Source organism: Morus notabilis, unplaced genomic scaffold (assembly GCF_000414095.1).
Source record: "Morus notabilis unplaced genomic scaffold, ASM41409v2 Scaffold717, whole genome shotgun sequence".
NCBI lineage: Eukaryota > Viridiplantae > Streptophyta > Magnoliopsida > Rosales > Moraceae > Morus > Morus notabilis.
This window is the reverse complement of record NW_010363083.1, coordinates 343316-353586: the sequence shown is the minus strand read 5'-3', so window position 1 is coordinate 353586 and position 10271 is coordinate 343316. Positions and strand designations below refer to the sequence as shown.

General features: G+C 36.4%; 1 protein-coding gene and 1 non-coding gene across 2 annotated transcripts; both read right to left on the bottom strand.

Moving 5' to 3' along the window:
* Positions 1-4046: 4046 nt before the first annotated feature.
* Positions 4047-4153, bottom strand: LOC112092627. The gene has a single exon (XR_002902670.1). It is a non-coding gene; the product is annotated as a small nucleolar RNA R71 (small nucleolar RNA).
* A 4707-nt stretch (positions 4154-8860) lies between these two features.
* LOC112092620 lies at positions 8861-9382 on the bottom strand. The gene has a single exon (XM_024169195.1). It carries the CDS (start codon positions 9380-9382, stop codon positions 8861-8863), a length of 522 nt encoding a protein of 173 aa, XP_024024963.1.
* Between the last annotated feature and the right edge of the window lie 889 nt (positions 9383-10271).

Below are 10271 nucleotides of genomic sequence, written 5' to 3'. Positions count from 1 at the left end.
TAGAAAAGGAAAACGAGTATAAAACAAATTTATGTTTTAAAAATCGATTTCAGAGCCTCAAAATTATATAATTTTTTAAAACAGGAGTACCATTTTAATCCAAAAGTTTTAGTTTTTAATGTTGTTTAACAATAATGAAGAGGATATTTGCTCTAACATAGTGATTCGCAAAAATTTACTCAAAGATTGTCTAAAAAATATAGCTTAAGGAAAAATACAAATATCATCCAAGTATTAAAATCAATTCAAGAGTACGTCTCAATTAATCAGATTTTCCATGTGTGTGTGTTTAGCTTTTCTTTTTTCCTACATGCAATTCAGATCATTTTATGCAAAAATTAATTAGCATAGGATCTCAAAGAATGAATAAGTGCCATAATTAAATTTATTTTTCATCTCTGTCTCCGCTAATGTAGAGAAACACAAAACCAAGGATTATTAGAACTTCATTATGCTTATAACATGTGGCTCAGGTAAAGATAGGATATGAGAAATTTTTGGCTCAAATCACCCTTCTAAGCACATTAATCATTCTAGGATCTTTCTATGAGCTCTTTTCTTCCCTTCATCATAATAGCAGGTATAGGGTACATGGTTCCTCTAGACAAAAGAAAATTAAAACATAATAAAATAAATCCGTAATTCCAATATCTCTTTTTTTTTTTTTTTTTTTTTGAGAAGAAAGAAAGTATCAGAAGATACGATCCATGGTGGAAAGAAATCAAGAGACTGAAAGAATTATAAAGACATAAAGATTATAAGATCAAGAGACTGTTGACGATACCATTTCAACCTGCAAAGTATATTAATATATGAAAAAGTATAAAAAAAACTAAATTATTTAAATTTTAAGAAAACAACAGCGGTGAACTTATCTTATATTGAGATAGGATTGTTGATAAGTGCATGAAAATGCACCTATGTTGTTCATAATTGCTAAATAAATTAAGTTTTAATTAAATATTTTTGTGGAATTAATATTTTGTGGAAGTATTTGATTTTAATTTAATTTAATTTGTTTTATAGGGAAATAAGACATTTGGGCCAAAACTAAAGAAAATGGAAATGAAGCCCATCAGTAGCCATCCGCCGAGCCGAGCCAAGCTAAGCCGAGCCGCGCCAGTCCCTTAAGCCGCCACGTGTCGTTTGTCTGCTGCACTTCAGCCGTGTGGGACCCAGCTGTCCCCACGCGTACGCGCGCTTGGCGCGCACGGATCGCTCCCTCGGGCGAGTTCACTCCACGCACACGTCAACCAATTTGCCATCCACTTCCGCGTGGGTCCCGCCATCCAACAGCTCTCCAACCACCTCTCGCCACGCGTCCCTTCAGGCCCAGATGCTCCCTCACACACGTGCATTTGGCGCGCAACTCCTTCCGCCTGGGCGAGTTTCTTCCACGCGTGCGTCAGGTTTTCTTCCACGTGGGCTCCAGCTGTCCAGAGCCTTTCCTCACCGCGAATCTTGACGCGCCATGTGTCTCTGGCCTTTCGCTCTTCCTTTCTGTTGCCGTTTGTGTCCGTTGTTTTGCCGTTCTTCTTGACTGAGTGCAACAGCTGAGACTTTTCTTTAGCCCAAACCGTTTCTGATGGTTTCTTCCTCACTAGGTTCTAGTTTTTATCATCCCAATTAATCATTTGTAAATTTCAATTAATTTTAGAACGTTTGTCTCTTTTTTTAGTTGCTGATTGTAACCTTTGGCATGGCCCAAAAACTTTATAAATAGGGCCATGTCAAGGTGTTTAGGTGGTTGATTTTTAGCCTAAGTTTAGACACATTTTTCTCTCTTTGGTGAGGTTAGAGAGAAACCTATATGTGAAGTGATCTTGAGTGGATTTTGATTCTCTATTTGTTCTCCAAAGTTTATATATTTGAGTGATTAATTTTCTTCTATCTTCTTCTAATTTCTCATATTGATATATTTTATTGTCAACTTTTATATAAATCTAGTGAAGCTCTTTTTATGTAATTGTTGCATGATATTATATATTGGTAGGTATTGTTTTGTGAGTAGTCTTTTAATGCAATATTGCCAACGATATATTGTCGCTTTTCGATTTCTCATAAGATAATTTTTCCTAATACTAAACGTAAGAATTTTACTCACTCGAATACATTTTAATTCACATGTTCTTCAAATATTTATTTTCTGATTGTTAGTTTGGGATGTGAAACTTTCAATTGAGTAATCTCAAAGATCAAAATCCATTCGGGTGAACGAAGCATATAGGGGAATCTCGACGTCTTACCGGTTTTAATTATATAGTTTTATCCTATATTTTTCTTACACTTAAACTTCTCAACAAAAATTCCATTCTCTTTTATTTTTACTTTATTATTTATCTCCTAAAACTTTTTATTTGCTAATCGTTTCATATTCAATTTGTCACTTCCTCGTGGGATCAACCGTTCTAATTGTGCTACAATTGACCGCTTATTTTATACACGTTTGGACGTAATCAAATTTTGGTGCCGTTGTCGGGGAGGTGCGTCAACAAGATTGTTCAGTAGATAATTAGTCAAAGAGGTAAGTACTTAATCTTTATTTATTTGTCTTTTTGTTTGTCACGTTTTTGTGATTTGTACATTCTGTTTCATTTTCTTTGGTTTTGTCTTTTAGTGTGATTTAGTGGTCGTTTTTTTTAGTGTTTTTTTTTTTTTAGTGTGTGCGTTTTGTGTTTTGAGTACTATTAGTCTTTTATTTATTTTACTTTTTTTTTGTTTGGCACGTTTTAAAAAAAAAAAAAAAACCTTTACTTTGTCGTATTAAGCTTGTGGTCATTTTTCAGTTTCCTGCGGTTTGCTAAGTTTTCTTCATTAGTGTGATAGGTTTTCTTTTTTTTTTTATTTTTTTTTATTCGTTCAAAAAAAAATGTTGAATGTTGTCTGACTATCATTTTGTTTTCCGTTTACTTAATTGGTTTGACAGTTACTTTTTTTTTTTTTTTCCTTTCAGCTTTGCTAGTATTACATATGTATTATTACGTTTTTATTGATTAGAATTGTTGGGTTTTGTTTCGCTGGTTGCCAAAAAAAAAAAAAAAATTACTTTTGACATTAACTTTCTCTTTTATTTATTTCTTAATGGTCTTGAATAGCCTAATTTAATTTTTCGTTTTTAATTAACCATAATTTTTAGGTTGTGACTTTTAGATGACCAATTTAGACATTAAATTAGGACTCTTAATTTCTCATAATTTGTATAACCTTAGGTTTTAGAATAGTATTAACTTAGGGTATTAATATCTAACATTTAACATTTCATAAAACACGTCATAAAACTTAATAAATTTTTCAAGCAATTTTGTGGAAACGTTGAAAAGTACAAACTAAGGGAGTTCTGTCTAGGAGGCTGGTTCCTATTAGCATTCTACGCCACCAGTCTTTCCTGGGAACGTTGCTCTGTCTAGGAGGTTGGTTTTTAAGGAGGCTTCGCCCCACCAATCTTTCCTGGGAGCACTCTTGGGGGTTGCGATTCGCGGTTCTAGGGTGAATGAATCGTTACAGAGAGGAATCAGGGTGAATGAATCAAAACAAATAAATAAATTAAAATAAATAAAAAAAATTAAAAAAAGTGAAACGTTTTAGGGTGAATGAATCGTTACGGAGAGGAATCAGGGAGATTCGCAATAAGACCAGAGAACCCTACGCGTTGCAAAACCATTCGCGATGGCTCAAAACGAGGAGGTCCAATTGAAGACGTTGAACGATTATCTTCACCCTACGCGTACGGCCACACCGTCATGCATAATGTTTCTCCCTAATATGCCGAATTTGGATTTCAAGCCGGGCATGATCCAACTCTTGCTGACCTTTCATGGGTTAGAGAGCGAGAATCCATACGTACATATTATGGAGTTGAAGAAGTAGTGACCACTTTTCACAACCGAGCTGAAGCCGCGGACTCTATGCGATTGAAATTTTTCCCATTCTCTTTGAAGGACAATGCTAAAAGCTGGTTGTATTCTCTACGACCTAGGTTTATTAGAAGTTGGGAAGAAATGACGACAGCATTTTTCAACAAGTATTTCCCTCACCATAAGACCAATGGTCTGAAGTGACAGATCTCGACCTTTACCCAGAAGGACAATAAAACTCTGTATCAAGTTTGGGAACGGTTCAAGGATCTGTTAAATCAGTGTCCTCACCATGGTTACGAGAGTTGGCGCCTCATAAGTTATTTCTACGAAGGACTCACGATTCGAGAGCGCCAATTTGTGGAGATGATGTGCAATGGTGAGTTTCTCCAAAAGGATCCCGAGGAGGCTTTTGAGTATCTTAATGAGTTAGCCAAAAAAGCCCACACATGGACTGGTCCAAGTGCTACTGACAGCATCAATCGGTCCCGACCAGCTGGAATCTATCAACTAAGGGAAGAGGACAATCTCAAAGCCCAAATTGAGTCTTTGACATGGCAAATTGAGACCCTCAAAACCAAAGATGATAGATGAATTCACATGGTTGCTAGGGCAGAGATACAAGAGCCTTGCTTTGTTTGTGGAGGGCTGGAGCATCTAGCTAAGGATTGCCTTGCTTACAATGAAATGAGAGGGGTTTACGAGGAGCAATGTAATGCCTTAGGGACATTCCACAAACCCTTCTCTAACACATACAATCCTGGCTAGAGGAACCATCCAAACTTCAGTTGGAAAGATTCCAACCAAACGCAACCATCAGGAGGACAGTGGAGAACTGAGCAACAGCCGCAACCACCAAAGGCGTATTCTGCCCCTCATTAAAATTCACAACAGCCAAGGAGTTCTCTTGAGAACACCTTGCAATCTTTCATGGAGGTGCAGAGTAAGATGAATCAGAAGTTTGAGTCCCTATTCACGCAAATGGTGGAAGAAAGTAAAGAGATGAAGAGTCAAATCACGAAGCTGACTGGAGCTTTGGCTGTTCAAGAATGCGGCAAGTCCCCTTCACAAGCTCAGTCAAACCCAAAGGGCCAACATATGGCGCAAACCTCTTGAGGAGTTTGCTTCCAACACTTTTGTATCATATTTTTGTTTCTTTGTTCTGTTTGGTGGTGTTTTGTGTGCTTTGTGTGCTTTTATTTTCAGTTTGTTTTTGTGTGATTTTATATTTGTTTGTGTGTTTTGGAGAATCAATTCAGGAGGCTTGGCTTAGTTCCAATGTTCATCATCCAGGTATTCTCTTTCTTTCCCTGTCTTCTTCATATTGTATATATTTTTAGACATTGAGGACACTGTCTGATTTGGGTTGGGGGTGGTGAGCATATTCATGCGTGAGATTAATTTTTGTCTTGTTGTTATTTTGGGTCAAAAATTTTGCGAGATTATCTGGGTATGATTTCAAAATGTTCGGTTTGAGTCAGTTTTTTGCTATCTTAATTACCAAGAAATGATTTCCAAAGTTCTTTTTGAGCACATTCTAGACCTTGTGGTAAGATGGTTGTTAACACATTTAGTTGAGAAAGACTCCCCGAGTTTAAGTTTTTCATTTTTGGTGAGTTATGAGAGTTGAGAAAACAGTTTTTTGAACTTTCATTGATCTTTTGAGTTGGTTGATTCATTAACAGAGCACCATTGCTTGACTTGTGACATTTGCTTGAGGGATGATTTCTGGTTAGGAATAATTTTTAGAATTTAGCCATGTGTTGTAGATATTTATCATTTTTCTTTTGTATTTCTTCTAAAAAAGGGAAAAAAAAAAAAAAAGAGCAAGAGCATCATTTTATCATCCATGTTTACGTAGTTTGGTTGTACTTACATCTTGCACTGCATAGCAGCTAGTCAAAAGAATGCCTTACTACATCAGCTTCATCAAATATATGTTGTCTCTTGCCTTAAAAAAAGAAGAAAAAGAAAGAAAAGAAGAAAAGTTTGTGTATATTTGTTTATAATTTTCGGCTCTTTGTTTGTTTATGAGATTCTCCTTTTGACCAGAATGAAATCCCGAAAGCTTGTTTATGGTTTAAGTGATGGTTTGTTCTAGATATTTGATTTGCCTATCATTTGATCAATGTTTGTTTATTAGCTTGTCCTTAAAATTCCCTTCTCTCACTTGAGCGTTGACTGATTGACTTCCAACTCCATGAGTGATAATCCTTTGCATTAAAATATTTCTGACACCCGTGAGGTAAATGGAGTTTAGACTTTTTCTTGGTGAGTTTTTCGATGCTATTTGTGTTATGGAATGTGGTAAGAGGGATACAGTTTGGTGCACACACACACGACTCTGGAGTTACGACTGAAGTAGTTTTGATAACATTTCTAATGACTTACTAATGTTTTGTTTGATTGCTTAGGTGATTTTGCTAGTTTTGATTTGAATTTTCTACTTGACATGATTTTTCTTTCGCTTGAATTGCTAGGGACTAGCAATAAGCTGGTTGGGGGTTGACTACTCATAAAACAATATTATCGATATAATTATATTGATAAGTGCATGAAAATGCACCTAAATTGTTCATAATTGCTAAATAAATTAAGTTTTAATTAAATATTTCTGTGGAATTAATATTTTGTGAAAGTATTTGATTTTAATTTAATTTAATTTTTTTTGTAGGGAAATAAGACATTTGGGCCAAAACTAAAGAAAATGGAAATGAAGCCCATCCGTAGCCGTCTGCCGAACCGAGCCAAGCTAAGCCGAGTTGCGCCAGTCCCTTAAGCCGCCACGTGTCGTTTGTCTGCTGCACTTTAACCGCGTGGGACCCAGTTGTCCCCACGCGTACGCGCGCTTGGCTCACAAGGATCGCTCCCTCGGGCGAGTTCACTCCACGCGCACGTCAACCAATTTGCCATCCACTTCCACGTGGGTCCCGCCATCCAGCAGCTCTCCAACCACCTTTCGCCATGCGTCCCGTCGGACCCAGATGCTCCCTCACACACGTGCGTTTGGCGCGCAACTCCTTCCGCCTGGGCGAGTTTCTTCCACACGCGCGTCAGGTTTTCTTCCACGTGGGCTCCAGCTGTCCAGAGGCTTTCCTCTCCACGAATCTTGACGTGCCACATGTCTCTGGCCTTTCGCTCTTCCTTTTTGTTGCCATTTGTGTCCGTTATTTTGCCGTTCTTCTTGACTGAGTGCAACAGCTGAGACTCTTCTTCAGCCCAAACTGTTTCTGATGGTTTCTTCCTCATTGAGTTCTAGTTTTTATCATCCCAATTAATCATTTGTAAATTTCAATTAATTTTAGAACGTTTGTCTCTTTTTTTAGTTGTTGATTGTAACCTTTGGCATGGCCCAGAAACTTTATAAATAGGGCCATGTCAAGGTGTTTAGGTGGTTGATTTTTAGCCTAAGTTTAGACACATTTTTCTCTCTTTGGTGAGGTTAGAGAGAAACCTATATGTGAAGTGATCTTGAGTGAATTTTGATTCTCTATTTGTTCTCCAAAGTTTATATATTTGAGTGATTAATTTTCTTCTATCTTCTTCTAATTTCTCATATTGATATATTTTATTGTCAACTTTTATATAAATCTAGTCAAGCTCTTTTTATGTAATTGTTGCATGATATTATATATTGGTAGGTATTGTTTTGTGAGTAGTCTTTTACTACAATATTGTCAACAGTATATTGTCGCTTTTAGATTTCTCATAAGATAATTTTTTCTAATACTAAACCTAAGAATTTTACTCACTCGAATACATTTTAATTCACATGTTCTTCAAATATTTATTTTACAATTGTTAGTTTAGGATATGAAAGTTTCAATTGAGTAATCTCAAAGATCAAAATCCATTCGGGTGAACGAAGCATATAAGGGAATCTCGACGCCTTACCGGTTTTAATTATATAGTTTTCTCCTATATTTTTCTTACACTTAAACTTCTCAATAAAAATTCCATTCTCTTTTATTTTTACTTTATTATTTATCTCCTAAAGCTTTTTATTTGCTAATCGTTTCTTGTTCAATTTGTCACTTCCTCGTGGGATCGACCGTCCTAATTATGCTATAATTGACCGCTTATTTTATACACGTTTGGGCGTAATCAATTGTGATGACTTCGGAATATGAATTAAGCAAGATATTAATAAGGATATTAGGATTTATATTCAACCAAAGTTGAATGCTAAACCGTAGTTAAATTACCAGCGTATGTAGAGGATTACAGTATTCAACCAAGCTTGATTTTGATTTTTTTATTTACTTTATATTTATATTTTATTTTTTTTTATTTTTTTATTTACGTAAGAGCGAGTAAGGTAGGAAGGCCTTCCTTACCAGCCTCTTTTTAATACATAGCAAAGTAAAACACTTTTAGGAATCAAAACCACTAAAATTCAATAATAAAAATAAGACTAGTTGTGATAAGATATAAGAGCAGTTATTGACTTTTGAAATATAAAAGTAACTGATGAGATGTATTTATCCTAATATGGAGAAATTTTTTATAACTATTCAAAAGTAACTGTCTATATCAATAGACATCTGTAATCAGGACAATAGTAATAAGATTTTTAACATTAAAAAGAGATTAAAATATATCTTTTAAAGAATTATGAAGATGAGAAAGAGTAAGTTATGAGAAAAGTTTTTTTTTAAAGAACTTATGAGGAAAGTTAAGTATTGTAGCATTTAGAAAATCATTAAGGGTGTGTTCTTTTCTATAGTTTGAAATTTGAGATTGGAGTATTAAATTGGAATTGTGTTTGAAATTTGAGTTGTGTGTTCACTTGGACAATTTGTGATTGTTAAACTTGAGTTTTGTGTTCACTTTTGACAAAAACACAACTCCAATTTTTGTAAGTATTGACATGGATTTTTTTTTTTTAAGAGAGACTACCCATAACACACCTACATTCATAAATAACTAAAAAATGTCCATAAGTTTAGCATTAGAAAGTATTGTAAAACATATAAGGTAGTCAAAATTGCGAAACAGATATGTAACTACCGATTGCGATATGCTTCCAATGCCCCCCACATGCTAGCAGCCATCTCGTCCCTCAAAATATTCATTTGTCTACGATTTGTGGAGTTGTGATTTTGTTCTGTTCCCCGATCAGGATTGTGATTCTGATTAACATCTTGATCTGCATTCTCTGGATCAATTTCAAATACTGGTACTCCGTCTCTTGTGTATTGGTTCAGTAGCTCATCGCTATTGTTGTACATATGTATGAAATTGTGAAGCACAGCACAAGCAAAAGGAATTTGTATATGTTTATCTATTGGGTAATTATTTATGCACTTGAGTATACGGAACCTTGCTTTCCAAACACCAAAACTACGCTCAATAGCATTTCTTAGAGACAAATGCGTGTAATTGAACAACTCACGCTGAGTTCGAGGACGACCACGTCTTACCCTATACTCTTGAAGGTGATATGTGCTCCCCCGGTACGGCGCCAAGAAACAATCGTTGTTCGCGTAGCCAGAGTCTACAAGGTAGTATTTACCTACAATATCCATCACAAATCAATAATTAAGTACGGATAACTCTTTAGTGCGGTCAATCAACCAACGATGATGCTTGTTTATGAACTGATGATGGGTATTTTTACCAACAAATCAAGTACTTTTAAGCTTAAATATTTGTAAGTTTTCAAGCATTTTTGTTAGTTTAATGTCTTTTGTTTGCTTTTATAGGAATTATAAATAAATGCGAACTTGGATGATTTTGCATGAAGAAAAGAAGAATATTTGCCCAACTTGTGAATCAATGCCAAGAGGAGGCTTGGAATGCAAGGAAGCGGGCTGCAGCGCACCCTTTTAGGCTACAGCGCGCAAAGGAATACAAAGAAGTCCAGAGAGCAAGGGAAGTGCAGGCTGCAGCGCACTAAAACGTGCCCAGCTCCAAAAATGCGCGCTGCAGCGCACCAGAGGGGCTGCAGCACGCCCAAAACGTGCTCAGAGGCTGGACACGCGCTGCAGCGTGCCCAAGGGGCGCTGCAGCGCGCCAAAAGGGCCCAGGAATGTGTCCTACGCGCTGCAGCTCGCCCAAAGGCGCTACAGCGCGTCTCAGCCCCCTGCGAGCAAAATCCCTCTTCCAAAAATACGCGCCACAGCGCGTTTTCATGCGGGCTGCAGCGCGCGACTGAATCCCTAGCTCTGAAATGTTGTAGTATAAAAGGAAAGAGATGCCATTTGGAAGGGGAGCCCGGAAAAGTGAAGAAAACATCAAAAGGAGGCCGAAATCCTTCATCTTGGAGGTCCTTGGAAGCTCTTCAATGGATATTGGGTTTTATCTTCTTTCATCTATTTTTCCATGTTGAGCTAGACATTAAATCTAGGACTTGATGTAGTTTTATTTGAACTATGTTTTGAATATTTTGTTGATTGTTAATTTAATTTCATTTTC

Bases quoted from the DNA above. Each gene is read 5' to 3' on its own strand.
- LOC112092620 (XM_024169195.1), bottom strand. From the start codon at position 9,382: ATGGATATTGTAGGTAAATACTACCTTGTAGACTCTGGCTACGCGAAC.